This window comes from Triticum aestivum, chromosome 3A (genome assembly GCF_018294505.1).
Source record: "Triticum aestivum cultivar Chinese Spring chromosome 3A, IWGSC CS RefSeq v2.1, whole genome shotgun sequence".
Classification (NCBI taxonomy): Eukaryota; Viridiplantae; Streptophyta; class Magnoliopsida; order Poales; family Poaceae; genus Triticum; species Triticum aestivum.
The window spans coordinates 690,402,739-690,418,612 of NC_057800.1; the positions used below are offsets into that span (position 1 = coordinate 690,402,739).

General features: G+C 42.7%; 1 protein-coding gene across 1 annotated transcript; it reads right to left on the reverse strand.

Moving 5' to 3' along the window:
- Window positions 1-2,319: 2,319 nt before the first annotated feature.
- Window positions 2,320-3,199, reverse strand: LOC123059142 (flowering-promoting factor 1-like protein 2). Its single transcript, XM_044481782.1, has one exon. The coding sequence runs from the start codon at window positions 3,103-3,105 to the stop codon at window positions 2,752-2,754; it is 354 nt and encodes a 117-aa protein (XP_044337717.1). The 5' UTR covers window positions 3,106-3,199; the 3' UTR covers window positions 2,320-2,751.
- Window positions 3,200-15,874: the final 12,675 nt, after the last annotated feature.

The following is a 15,874-nucleotide window of genomic DNA, read 5'->3' on the forward strand; positions in this document are numbered from 1 at the left end:
ACGCTGTCGTGCTGACGAAGCTCTTCCCGAAAGCTCTACTGGATCATGAGTTCGCGAGATGTCACCGAGCTGAACATGTGCTGAACGCGGAGGTGCCGTAGGTTCGGTACTGAGGATCGGTCGATTGTGAAGACGTATGACTACATCAACCGCATTGTCACAACGCTTCCGCTTACGGTCTACGAGGGTACGTAGATGACACTATCCCCTCACGTTGCTATGCATCACCATGATCTTGCGTGTGCGCAGGAATTTTTTGAAATTACTACGTTCCCCAATAGGAGGATCCTCAGCGGAGCCTCCAAGGAGGGGATCGACACCCAAAGGTGTCAGACTTTGATGTGGCCGCCGCGCCGGCCAGAAGTTTCCTCCGGATCCACACCCTCCGACCAGATCCATGGAGACAACATACGGGGAGGATGACCACAACTATCAGGAGCCAGAGCCGGCGCGGATTGGAGTAGATCCGGCGAAGGGCAGAGCAACACCAAGAATCAGCGGTTGGCCAGCGTGGAGCCACCGCCGATGCAGCAATGACCGCAGACCCTCGCCGCCCGCACACCCGAGGGACGACCCACCTGCACCCATAGTTGGCACTTAAAATTTCCAAATGTTGTAGGCTAGGCTGTGAAAATACAACGTACACCTACTTGCGTTTGCATGCCCTCTCCCCCTCCCTCCCTCTCTCTCTCTCTCTCTCTCTCTCTCTCTCTCTCTCCCTTAATAAGGAATAAACACATTGCAGCCACACCATTCGTACCTCCGTCGGCATAGAGAACCAAGCAATTATCCACTACTCTCAAGGGAAACTGGAGCCTGAAGGTATGCAGGAATCTTCATGTCGATGTCTGAAATGTATCTACCTGATTTCAAGGGGAGAAAAGAAGAAGGAACGCAAGTGGGGGTTGCGGGGCAGAGAACGAAACGAAGTCAAAGGCAACAACATCATTTTGCGAAAGTTTTTGTGATGATTTCCGTAGATGTGTCCAATAATACGTGTTAGGTTTTAGCGAAACCGCATCAGTCCTTGATTTGCAGGGGCATCACCATATCCGGTGCCTCTTTCTTGCGCCACTAATAAAATCCTTTGTCTTCATTGACGCCGCCATCGCCTTTGGTGATGATTCTTGCGGTTGTCTAACGAAGGATATCGGCGGAGGAAATCTGTGATCATACAGGTTGTTGGCAGTGACACAAAATAGCCAATAATAAGATGTGTTCATTTCTGCCGAAATGGTCTGACACTGTGGCGGTTTACAAAGAGAAAACATACTGAAAGTAAAAGTCATGGTTTATAAATAAGGAGTTGGAAATGCACATGAAATTTTTAATGTATTATAGTATTCATGCTGACACAGATGTTGAGAGTGTATATGACAGTATCCTCTGAGATATTTTAATGAAAACATATCCGGCGATTCTCTCTTGCGCCGCTAATAGCTCTATTTTCTCCACTGATGTCACCATCGCCTTTTGGTGACGATTCTTGTGGCCGTCTCCAACGGAGGATATCGGTGGAGGATATCATCGCATTAGTGTTTTATGTTCATTATACGAGATCTTAACAGTGACTCATGCTAATATGATGTGCTCATTTGGGATGAAACGGTGTGATTCCTTAACGGTTTACAAGTAGAAAAAAATCAAAAGTAAATGTCACTGTTTGTTGAAACCTATGGAATATGGTATCAGACGAATTTCTCAATAAAGCGTGGAAATGCGGAATGCCCATAATGACCAAACACAGGTTAAATGATCTATGGAGGTGGATCAATCCTTAGCCCACCACCTGTAAGATCATAGTTTCGGTGTCTTTGTGCGTCCCACCAATATGTATGTATTATTCCTTTATCAATGGGAAATGCCATTCCAGTTGATAACAAGTGCCTACAGTAGGACGATGTGTGATTTTGTGAGTGTGTTGGTATGACACCGCGTGTGTGTCCATATTGTACTAACAAAATCACTCCAAGTGGAGAGCTTGCGTTTGGGTTTCTTCAAACCTGCAAAAAGTTGCACCAGACCATTCTTTTGAAGCAGTCCTAGGAACCTAGCACCTGTCAACCTTTCATTTTGCTTCATCCAAAATTCAATTTTGCAAAATGGCGTTATCCGATACAAGTTTAAATATATGTAATCGGATCAGAAGCTGCACGAGCATTCACAAAACAAACATTCTATTAGAAACACCGAATACAACACAACATAGCAGATACACCACCAGTCCACCAGAGTCGTGGTGCTTTAAGATTGACAAAGCGAGAATAGACGTCTCGCTATCAGCGAAAACATCACCTTCTACTAAACAATATGCCGCCTTTTGAGACAAAACAATATGTATAACTACCCTGCTAACCATTCAATTTCAACCACATATTAGTTTGGAGTGAATAATTTTCTAATGGCCTCTCCAAATCATTACTATACCAAACAAGCTTGATCAAAAGAAGACGAGCAAGTGGCAAGTGATACACAAGGTCCCCGCACATGGCACATCGATAGCATAATACTAGTAGACAAAATAATAATTAACCACAATACACACGCAGCATGTATATCTACATATACGTCAATACACCATGTACATATACATAAACACGCATATACGTGCAGGGCACGTACACACATACACAAGGTGGAAAAGTTAACCCGCGGAGATCGATGAGGATGCGACGGTGGCGGCGGCCAGCGCGCACGAGCTAGCTGTGCTTGCTTCTATCGAATGGCTGGACGATCAGCCAGCCAGCAAGCCTAGACGTCGATGACGCGGAAGGCGTCGCGGCTCTTGATGACGATGTCATACATGTGGACGGAGCTGAACTGGCCGAAGTCCTTGGGGAGGGAGATGAGGTCGACAGAGGAGCGCTTGTGGAACCTGAGCATGCAGTCACCGGCGGTGCCGCCCCCACCGGCATAGTAGCGCTCCCAGCCGAGCGTGACGAGCTTGCGCTCCAGCGAGGCGTAGGAGGCGACCACCTCCCCCGTGGGCGTGTGCAGCAGCGCCTTGCGCCAGACCGCCCTGCCGTCGGGAGGTCCCGCCGCCGACGCCGGGTGGTTCTCCACCAGCTTCACCACCCCGTTGCGGAACACCCACACGCCAGACATGGCGCTATGTGTGATATGGTGATCTTTCTCTGGGTAACTTGATGGCCTGGATCTGGATGTGTACTTGATTAGTGTGGTGTGTGTACTTTGGTGATTGTTGAGCCTGGGATGTAGAAAAGGATGGGGCGTGGGAGGCTATAAATAGAGGCGACCGGTGCATTGCCGCGAGCAGTGCACTGCCTGATACGGACGTTACGTCTCGATGGCGAGAGCGCACCGGGCATGACCCCGCCGTGTTTATTCACTCTGGGCGAGACCATACATGATGTTGGACAGTGGATACTCTGCGTAGGAGGAGACCATACATGCATCTATAAGATATACAGTAGTCATACTTCTAGTACTAGCTAGTAGGAGTGTGTACGTGTAGGCCCAAGCTTAGCCATTAAGATACGTATGTGCTCTCTACGCAGATACACGCATATCAAATGGGTTGCTCATCCGCAAAAAAAGAAAAGAAAAAAGGTTGCTATCAAGTTTCGGCCGGAATCTTGAGTATATTGGTGACGGCGACCCCTCGATTTTCCGTTACGTGCACGCATGCATGAACCTAACTACTCCTACGAACGTTCTTCGATTCTTCTACGGATGCGAGGTGCAATTTGATGCACACGAGCGCGTATATATGGTCGGGGTATGTAGACGAAGCAGAAATAGCTTTGTGTGGGTATGATGTGATCCATGAGCAACGGCCGACGTGCGGCCGACCGACGGGAATCATGCCATACACGCATATTCGCTGTCTGTCCGATCATTCACAAATACTCAGTATACACTTATACGTATATAGATATAGTATCCTCTGTTTCTACATATAAGATCGTCCCGTTGGTTCGGTTTAAGCTGCCAAAACATAAATTTCTCCAAAACGACGATTGCCACCCTAAACTTGGACGACGATACTGCTAACGACACCGCCCTTGCCATGAGTTGCTCTCGCGCCTCCTTTCCCCAAACCTACCTCGGGCTCCCTCTCTCCCCTACGAAACCTCCCTCCAATGCTTTCGACCCCATCCTAGAACGCTCCCGCAAACTGCTGTCTAGCTGGCGTGCTAGGTTACTCGACAAAGGTGACCGCCTCATTCTAATCTCCGCAGTCCTTGATTCCATCCTTACCTATTTCATGTCGGTCTTTCGCCTCCCCAAAAACTCTTAAAAAACATCAACTCCATCCGTAGAGCCTTCTTCTGGGCAGGAGAAGATTCAGTTTCAGGCGCTCAATGCCTTGTTGCATGGAAAAATGTTTGCACTCCAAAAAAATTTGGTGGGTTAGGGCTCAAAAACTTGCATCTCCAGAATAATTGTCTGCTCATGAAATTTGCAGCCAAGGCATTCACCTCCTCCTCCTCCCCTTGAATGAAATGGTTGGACCTTCAACACCCAATACTGGTGTAATTGCCTTCGCAAAGGAATCCAGATTTCACAAGAGAACCAAGCACATCAAGAGACGCTTCAATTTTATCCGGGATCAAGTCCAGATAGGAGACACAGAGATTTGCAAGATACATACGGATCTGAATGTTGCAGACCCGTTGACTAAGCCTCTTCCACGAACAAAACATGATCAACAACAAGACTCCATGGGTGTTAGAATCATTACTGTGTAATATAGATTATTGACTCTAGTGCAAGTGGGAGACTGAAGCAAATATGCCCTAGCTAGAGGCAATAATAAAGATATTATTTATTTCCTCATATCATGATAAATGTTTATTATTCATGCTACAATTGTATTAACTGGAAACATAATACATGTGTGAATACATAGAAAAACATAGTGTCACTAGTATGCCTCTACTTGACTAGCTCGTTGATCAAAGATGGTTGAGTTTCCTAGCCATAGACATGAGTTGTCATTTGATTAACGGGCTCACATCATTAGGAGAATAAAGTGATTGACATGATGATACGTCTCCGTCGTATCTACTTTTCCAAACACTTTTGCCCTTGTTTTGGACTCAAACTTGCATGATTTGAATGGAACTAACCCGGACTGACGCTGTTTTCAGCAGAATTGCTATGGTGTTATTTATGTGCAGAAACAAAAGTTCCCGGAATGACCTGAAACTTCACAAAACATCTATTCGGAAATAATAAAAAATCCTTGCAAAAGATGAAGACCAGGGGGCCCACCACCTGTCCACGAAGGTGGGGAGCGCGCCCCCCTACCTCGTGGGCCCCCTGGAGCTCCTCCGACCTCAACTCCAACTTTATATATTTGGTTTCGGGGAGAAAAAAATAAGAGAGAAGAATTCATCGCGTTTTACGATATGGAGCCGCCGCCAAGCCCTAAAACCTCTCGGGAGGGCTGATCTGGAGTCCGTTCGGGGCTCCAGAGAGGGGAATCCGTCGCCATCGTCATCATCAACCATCCTCCATCACCAATTTCATGATGCTCACCGCCGTACGTGAGTAATTCCATTGTAGGCTTGCTGGACGGTGATGGGTTGGATGAGATCTATCATGTAATCGAGTTAGTTTTGTTAGGGTTTGATCCCTAGTATCCACTATGTTCTGAGATTGATGTTGCTATGACTTTGCTATGCTTATGCTTGTCACTAGGGCCCGAGTGCTATGATTTCAGATCTGAACCTATTATGTTTTCATCAATATATGAGAGTTCTTGATCCTATCTTGCAAGTCTATAGTCACCCATTATGTGTTATGATCCGTTAACCCCGAAGTGACAATAATTGGGATACTTATCGGTGATGACCGTAGTTTGAGGAGTTCATGTATTCACTATGTGCTAATGCTTTGTTCCAGTACTCTATTAAAAGGAGGCCTTAATATCCCTTAATTTCCACTAGGACCCCGCTGCTACGGGAGGGTAGGACAAAAGATGCCATGCAAGTTTTTTCCATAAGCACGTATGACTATATTCGGAATACATGCCTACATTACATTGATGAATTGGAGTGTGTCACCCTATGTTATGATTGTTACATGATGAACCGCATCCAGCATAATTCTCCATCACTGATCCATTGCCTACGAGCTTTCCATATATTGTTCTTCGCTTATTTACTTTTCCGTTTCTATTGCTATCATCATTACAAAATACCGAAAACATTACTTTGCTACTGTTACCTTTTGCTAACGTTACCACTACTATCATACTACTTTGCTACTAAATACTTTGCTACAGATATTAAGTTTCAGGTGTGGTTGAATTGAAAACTCAGCTGCTAATACTTGAGAATATTCTTTGGCTCCCCTTGTGTCGAATCAATAAATTTGGGTTGAATACTCTACCCTCGAAAACGGTTGCGATCCTCTATACTTGTGGGTTATCAAGACTATTTTCTGGCGCCGTTGCCGGGAAGCATAGCTCTATTCATTGAGTCACTTGGGATTTATATCTGCTTATCATTATCAAGAAGTTGAGAGATCCAAAAACCAAGATTTCCCTCAACTACCAGGGGAGGTAAGGAACTGCCATCTAGCTCTGCACTTGATTCACCTTCTGTTTTCAGTAAGCTTGCGACACCTAAACCTGCTTCTGCTATTCATTCTGATATGTCGCATGTTATTGATGATGCCACTTCTGCTATGGATGATACTTATGATGAAACTACTTCTATGCTTGATACTACTGTGCCACTTGGTGAATTTCTTGATGAACAACTTGCTAGGGTTAGAGAGAATGAAAATATTGAATCTGATAATAAGGATGAAAGTGATGATGAAGACTCTTCCCCTAATAAATATGAATCACCTGTTATTCCTCAGGGTTATGTTTTTGAAAAAGAAGCTGCTTTAGCTATTTTAGCTTGCAAAGATAGATACGAACTTAAGAGGTTATTAGCTAAATGGAAGCAGCAATCTCTTAATGCTAGAATGAAACATGGCCCTGCTTTTGCTACTTCACCTAGCTGTGTTACTGATAAGGATTATGAATTCCCTGTTGATCCTGATATAATTACTTTGGTTGAATCTGATCCTTTTCATGGCTATGAATCTGAAACTGTTGTGGCACATCTTACTAAATTAAATGATATAGCCACCCTGTTCACTAATGATGAGAGAACTCGCTACTTTTATATCCTTAAAATATTTCCGTTCTCATTAAAGGGTGATGCTAAGATATGGTTTAATTCTCTTGATCCTGGTTGTGTGCATAGTCCCCAGGATATGATTTATTAATTCTCTGCTAAATATTTCCCTGCTCATAAGAAACAAGCTGCATTGAGGGATATATATAATTTTGTGCAAATTGAAGAAGAGAGTCTCCCACAAGCTTGGGGGAGGCTTCTCAAGTTACTTAATGATTTGCCTGATCCTCCTCTTAAGAAAAATGAAATACTTGATATCTTTTATAATGGACTAACTGATGCTTCCAGAGATTACCTGGATAGTTGTGTTGGTTCTGTTTTCAGGGAAAGAATACCGGATGAAGCTGAAATTCTATTGAATAATATGTTGACAAATGAAAATAATTGGACACTTCCTGAGCCTATCCTAAACCAACTCTGAAGAAGAGATGTGTTCTATTTCTCAGTCCTGAAGATATGCAAGAGGCAAAGAAATCTATGAAATAAAAATGTATTAAAGTTGAAGATGTTAAGAATGTACCTCCTATTGAAGAAATACACGGTCTTAATTTACCGCATGTTGAAGAAACATATGACCTTAATCCATCTCCTATTAAAGAAATACATGGTCTTGATAACCCGGCACATGTAGTAAAGGTAAATTCTCTCTATAGATATGATAAAGCTGAAATCCCATTTACTAAATTTGCTAGCCCATGCTTAGATGAGTTTGATAAATTTATGGCTAAGAAAGAAGATTTTAATGCTTATTTTGGTAGACAATTAAAATACAATTCAAATATGCTTGAACACTTGGGTGATTATATGGCTAATGTTAAAGGTGAACTTAAACTTATTAGTAAACATGCTTCTATGGTTACCACTCAAGTAGAACAAGTACTTAAAGCTCAAAATGATTTGCTCAATGAATTGAATAATAAGAATAAAGATAATGCTGTTAGAGTGGCTACTAGAACTGGTAGAATGACTCAGGAACCTTTGTATCCCGAAGGCCACCCTAAGAGAATTGAGCAAGATTCTTAGAGAAATAGTATAGATGAACCTAGTACTTCTAAAACAAAGAAAAAGAAAAATGATAGGACTTTGCATGCTTCTAGTGAACCTATTGCTGAAACACCTGAGAATCCAAATGATATTTCTATCTCTGATGCTGAAACACAATCTGGTAATGAACCTGAAACTAGTAATAATGTTAATGATAATGTTCATGATGATGCTCAACCTAGTAATGATAGTGATATAGAAATTGAACCTGATGTTGATCTTGATAACCCACAATCAAAGAATCAACGTTATGATAAGAAAGACTTCGTTGCTAGGAAACACGATAAGGAAAGAGAGCCTTGGGTTCAGAAACCCATGCCTTTTCCTCCCAAATCAACCAAGAAAAAGGATGATGAGGATTTTGAGCGCTTTGCTGAAATGATTAGACCTATCTTTTTGCGTATGCGATTAATTGATATGCTAATAATATTGTTACAAATAAAAGAAAGATACCAGAAGCTGAAATTTCCACCATGCTTGCTAATTATACTTTTAAAGGTGGAATACCAAAGAAACTTGGAGATCCAAGAGTACCCACTATACCATGTTCCATTAGAAGAAATTATGTTAAAACTTCTTTATGTGATCTTGGAGCCGGTGATAATGTTATGCCTCTCTCTTTATATCATAGACTTGTTTTGAATAAGTTGACACCTACTAAAATATCTTTGCAAATGGCTGATAAATCAACTGCTATACTTGTCGGTATTTGTGAGGATGTGCCTGTTGTGGTTGCCAATGTTACTATTTTAACAGACTTTGTTATTCTTGATATTCCCAAGGACGATAGTATGTCTATTATTCTTGGAAGACCCTTTTTGAATACTACAGGGGCTGTTATTGACTGCACTAAAGGCAATGTCACTGTTCATGTTAATGGTAATGAGCATACGGTACACTTTCCGAGGAAACAACCTCAAGTTCATAGTATCAATTCTATTGGAAAAATTCCATCGATTATTTTTGGAGGTTTTGAATTTCCTCTTCCTACAGTCAAGAAGAAATATGATATTCTTATTGTTGGGGATGTGCATATCCCCGTTGAGGTAACATAGTGCTATTCGAAATTTCTCCGGTTCCATGTTATTCGGAATGAGTTCGTTAACAAGACTTGATCAACCTTGTTAGTGGATTCCTTCTGATGATCATGAGATGGATGAAACTAGAAGGCACAACCTTCTGTACCCTCCTTTTTACTTTCTGTTATTTATATTAAATAAAATAAAAATAGTATTTTTTTGTCTGTTATCTGAATTATCCTTGCAATATAAAAATACCCCGAAAATAAAAGTTCTCCAAATGCCCTGAAATTTAAATATGATTTTTTCTGGAATATTTGAGAATATTTGGCACTGAGAACACATCAGGAGGAGCTGGCACCTGGCCACAAGGGTCAGGGGCGCGCCCTACCCCCCTGAGCACGCCCCCTGCCTTGTGGGCCCACGGTGGCCCTCCTCTACTTATCCTTTCACCCACACACTCCTTCTTCCTCCCACAAACACGAATATCCAGCTCAAACCCGAGTCCAAGCTAGTTTTGCTGCCATTTTCGATCTCCTTGCTCAAAGCACCTCTCACAAAACTGCTTCGGGAGATTGTTCCTTGGTATATGACTCCTCCATTGGTCCAATTAGTTTTTTTCTAGTGCTTTATTCATTGCAAATTTATGCTGCCTAGGTGACCACGTTCTTCAGCCTACATGTCAAATTTATATGGTTCCAAGTAGTTTTGATGCATGATATAGGCTCTAGGCACTTGTATGAGTAGTTGCTACCAATATTATTGAGTTTGGCTTACTTTTATTTTGAAGTTACTAAAAATTTCAGAATTTTTCAGAGAATAATGAAGAGATTTTTGAGGGGCTCATCGAGCCGAAGCTCCAAGGAAAAGCAAAATGAAGAAGCAATGAAGCCCAAATATAATTTGCCTTGCACCACGGAGGTTAGGCCGTGTGAATGGCCCTCTGATGAATTCTTGAGAGCAACCAGGATTTATGAGGATTTTTATGAATTGGCTAAGAATGCAGGCCTCACCGACTTCCTCCATGACCAACGCGAACAGTATCTCTTACTCACCAATACTTTTGTGCAAAACTTCTACTATTGTCCTAGGGAATCACCTCCTTCAGTAGAGTTTCATTTATATGATGTGGTTAAGAAGATGTCACTTTATGATTTTTGTCGGGTTTGTTTGATCCCTTTCGAGGGAAAAATAGAGGAACCACATCGTGACGATGTGGATGGGTTTATTGATACCATCACCGTAGGGGAAACGAGGAAGGTTTCCGATGCACGAATCACTATACATTTTCCTGTTTTACGCTACTTTGCAATATTTGCTAGTCGTTGCTTATTTGGTCGCGGAAACTGTGGAAACCTTAGTGTTCCTGATATTATTATTTTGTTCCACGGGTTATTCTGTGATAACTCTGTGAGTATGGGCGGTGTTATTGCTAAACGGTTGAGTCTGAACCGTACAAAGGGCCCCATCTTTGGTGGTATCTATGCTCCACGCCTAGCCGCACATTTTAACATACCTATTAGGCATTATGAGAAGGAAGAAAAATTGCTGACTCGTGTTTATTTAGATTATAAGAGTATGGTAGCACATGATTTCATTATAAAGAATAGGGAAGGGGAGCTTAAATACAAATTGTTCTTTGATAAACATCATCCAGAGACTATTACCTTGCCTGCTCCTTCCTTGTTTGATTTATCTGCAGGCTAGTACCTCGTCTCGCCGGAGGACATTCATGCCTACCGGAACCCTGCACCAGCCATAGAGCCAGAGCCGGAACCACAGGTTGATCCTCCACGACAGTCTAATTACCATTGGGATCCGGAGATGATTGCCAACCAGTGGTAGTCAGAGTCTTCTTCATCGCAGTACGACCCCAATTATTATTATGGATATCCGCCAGGCCAACCGTGGCCATAGACCAACTTAGGCCAAAAGTATAAGCTTGGGGGAGTACGTATTTCCCATCGACATTACATTTATGTTCACACACTCATTGCTAGATGTCGGTGCTCATACTTTTTCATTGTATTATCCATGCTAGTTTATTCCCTTTTTATACTTTCTTCTTGTGTGTTTAATAAACCTTAAGAAAAACCAAAAAAATTAGTTGTAGCTTTTAATTAGTTTACTTTCCATGCTTGTAGTAGTAATTAAAAAGAGAACCCAAAAAGATTTCATGTTTTTCTTTTACTTGTTGGGAGCTTTCCCGTGTAAATAGTTTTATTTCTTTTTCTTTTCTTTGGGGGTCGATAGGAGAAGACCATGATTAAATTGTTGAAGTGGCTCTTATGTGCATAATTGTTGATCTGACAAAAGAGCCCATATTGCCTTGTCTTCTCCTGTTTATTGCATGCATGCAGATTCCAGCTTAGTCCAATGCACGTGCACTATTATTATTATTCACACTATTCGATCGTGCAAGTGAAAGGCAATTATGACGATATATGATGGAACGACTGAGATGAGAAAAGCTGGTACGAACTCGACCTCTTGTTTTTGTAAATATGATTAGTTCATCATTCCTGATTCAGCCTATTATGAATAAACATGTTTGCAATGCCAACTAGAGATCATAGTTTCTTGTGCCATGCTTGATTAGCTAGGAGCTTATAATGGTTTACCTTGCGTGCCAACATGCTATTAAAATGGTTAGTGGTAAGATAGGGTGGTATCCTCCTCTGAATGATTTAAGTGACTTGACTTGGCGCATGTTCACGCATGTAGTTGAAATAAAATCAACATAGCCTTCACGATATTTATGTTCATGGTGGATTATATCCTACTCATGGTTGCATTCGGTGTTGATTAATTTTAATGCATGTTCATGACTATTGTAGCTCTCTAGCTGGTCGCTTCCCAGTCTTTTGCTAGCCTTCACCTGTACTAAGCGGGAATACTGCTTGTGCATCCAATATCATAAACCCCAAAGTTATTCCATATGAGTAGACCATACCTACTTATAGACGGTATCTGCTTGTCGTTTCAAGTAAATTTGTATGTGCCAAACTCTAAACCTTCAAATAATTATCCTGTTTTATATGCTCGAATAGCTCATGTATCAACTAGGGCTATCTGTATCTTCCATGTTAGGCGGGTTATTCTCAAGAGGAGTGGACTCCGCTCCTCACTCACGAGAAAGTGGCTGGTCACCGGGATGCCCAGTCCCATGCTTTATGCAAATCAAATCAAAATAATTGCAAACAAAACTCCCCCTAGGACTCTTGTTAGTTGGAGGCACTCGTTGTTTCGAGCAAGCCATGGATTGATGCTTGTTGGTGGAGGGGGAGTATAAACTTTACCATTCTGTTTGGGAACCTCCTATAATACGTGTAGCATGGAAGATATCGCCATCTCTTGGTTGTTATGTTGACAATGAAAGTATACCGCTCAAAATATTATTCATCTCTATTTTAAAACCAAGCTCTGGCACCTCTACAAATCCTTGCTTCCCTCTGCGAAGGGCCTATCTATTTACTTTCATGTTGAGTCATCATCTTCTTATAAAAAAGCACCAGTTGGAGAGCACCGCTGTCATTTGCATTCGTTACTGTTAGTTTACATTGAGTATGACTTGACTGGATCTCTTTTACCATGAATTACAATGTCTAGTCAGTCCTTGATATTTAAAGGTGCTCTACATTTATGTTTTGCGGTCTCAGAAAGGGCTAGCGAGATACCATCTTGTTATATCATATTATGATTGTTTTGAGAAATTGTTGTCATCCAAGCTTTATTATTATTGCTCGCTAGTTGATTATGCCATTGATATGAGTAAACTTGAGACCTAACACTACTAGGGAAAAGCCTATACACATAATTTTGCCAGTAGCGCTGTACGAAATCAAGCGCTGCTGCTACTTAGTAGCAGCGCGCGTAAATAAACCACGCTACTGCTATGACTTTAGCAGTAGCACGTACTAGCGAAAAGCGCTGCTGCTACGTTTGAACTGGGTGCACATGGCTAGCCCAACCTAGCAGTAGCGCGTATAATAGCCCAGCGCTACTGCTAATCTCCTTAGCTGCAGCGTGTATTCCAGAAAGCGCTGTAGCTAACGTAGCAGTAGCGCCCTTTCTGGAACGCGCTACTGGTACTTCTGACTTAACCACGCGGTTTGTCCTTCCCCACGGCCACTTCATCCCCCAAATCAACTCCACTCTCGCCGCCGCCGTCGCCCCTCGGCTGCCGCGCGCTCTCCCCACGCCGCCCACGACCCTAGATTCAACGCCAGCCCCACCCCCGACCTCAACGCCGCCCGGGACGCCGCCCCCGACCCCGACCTCAACGCTGCCCCGGCTGCCACCCCGCCCCCCGACCTCAACGCCGCCCCGGAGCCCTGACCACGACCTTGACGCCGCCTGCCCCTCCCTCGTCGCAGGCACCCGAGGTGAGCACGCCTGCTCCTCCCTCTTCCCTACCTCTGCCTAGGGTTTCTACCTCCATCAAATTAGTTAGGGTGGAAACGAATTAGATGCGGATGCGGCTCAAATGAGTTAGGGTTCATGTAAGGGTGGAAACGAATCAAATTTCTAAGATAAATCATAAAACGAGTAAAATTTGATCACTTATTTCAATTTATAGTTGGATAATTGGAATATCCGCTACCACTTTCCACCCCTATAGGTTCATCAAATTAGATGGTAATTAGGGCAGTAGTTCTTAGGTACTAATTAGTTAGTAAGAACTAGGTACTAATAATTAGGTACTAGAATATTTTTATTTATAGTAAGTTTATTTTTAGTAAGAACTAGTTGAATTAATAGAAGTAGTTAGTAAGAACTTGTTGCTATTTTTTTAGTTAAAGCAATTTTCCCGCATCGACGTGGACGATGCCTATCCCGCATCCTCGTCGTCGAGTCGGCGGAGGACGACACCTGCTTGTCCAGATGGGCCATGTCCGGGACTGGGCTCCGCCGGGGTGGTACTGGGAGGCGCTACCTACCGGGGGGCGCAGGTTGGTGAGGAGCCAACCTGTCGTTGACCCGAACCTTCTTTGGTGGTGGTCGCGTGGGCCTGTGATGGTCCAGAGGCTCGAGGACTCCGCGGAGGTGGTGCGTCACCGTGCCAGTGAGGAGGACGCGCACGTCCGTTGCTACTTGTTTGCGTTGGAGCACAGGTTCTCCAATACCTGGCAGGTTCTCCAGGGATCTCACTGGAGCTATGATCCTGTGATGGTTCCTTCTCTGTGGGTGTCCACCGCCCGCGCCGATACCCGTTGTGTGCTAGGGTTTTAGTTGTACTAGTGATGTTATATGTATGACACTATTCGGGATGTATTAGTGATAATATTCGACGATGTACGGACGCATGAGATGATTTACTTTTGCTTATTGAATGCATGCTAATTTGAGTCTTAGAAGATATTTGAAATGTATATCTTGTGTTGCTCAATATCCAAGTGGCCGGTCATGTTTGCAGGTTACACCTCCGAGTGGCCTATGTTTTGCCGGAGTGTTGATTCATTTCCGTTCCGGCAAATTTCAGGCGCTCGATATATCCTATTTTAGCAAAGGTCATGCCGGATTTTTCCGTGAATTTTGGCATGACTTTTGCCAGAATATGTAGGAAATATCGAGTGCCCCGGATTTGTGTGTTGAGTATCCTGTTAGTTGTCTTTTATCGATTTTCAATTAATGTTTTAACTATGAACATAGGAAATGTCTGACGACAAAAAGGATTTCGGTATTTGCAAATACTGCGAAGACGAGCGCGGCCTGTGCGACAGAATCTTCCTAGATGATGATAGGCGCTTCAGCATCAAGCTGGACGAGAACTTCGAAGTGGATACAGTAAGTCACAACGACAAGTCTTTTTTCGTAATTAAGCATGACATCTGCTTCATTTGCTTCAACTTATATTTTTTCACTATTCTACTAGCATATCCCCTGCCATGCAAGAGTTTTTGTATTGGATAAGATAGGTTTCAGTCATACTATGGAGGTAAATAAAGTTTATTTGAAGACCGAGCATGGTTATATTTTCCACGCAAAATTATACAATTCAGACGACTACACCTATTTTGGATGCAAAACATGGCGAGCACTATGCAAGACTTATGCATTTCAGCCTGATATGGTTATCACCTTTGATATTTGTCCGGAAGATGATATTGAAGGTAATACCGACATCTGGCTCGATGTGCAGACGCCTCCAGTTACACCAAAATGTAAGTTTCTCAACCATATTTATGTCTTTGATATTGTTTATTCAAAAATAGTTGACAACTAATTTGTATTGTCAGCTTATTTTGGTGCAAGCAAACATGTCCAGCGCTTGGTAGACAGGACCTACTACTGTCCCAGGGCTGAACTAAACTGCGAGGAGCTAAGTCATTTGTTTCATGGCTTGAGGATCTTGATACCGTCAAGACAAATTTTCTTCCTGGACTTAGAAATCTTAGTACTGAAAACGTGCGACCAATAGTGTTCATCATGAACTATGGTCACATCTATTTAGGAAGGATGGTAAGATTTTTACTATTTGTCCTCAGTGCATCTTTTCCATACATTATTTGTGAAGCTAAACTTCATTGCTAAGTATGTGACCATACGATGTTCTTCAACAGGGACTCTCGATGAATGTTGTGCCTTATGGGATCGAGACTAAAGGTACCACGAGTACTATTAGCTTACGGCCAAGATATCCTACATGTT

Excerpts from the sequence above, each read along its gene's own strand:
- LOC123059142 (XM_044481782.1), bottom strand. The coding sequence starts at position 3,105 with ATGTCTGGCGTGTGGGTGTTCCGCAACGGGGTGGTGAAGCTGGTGGAG.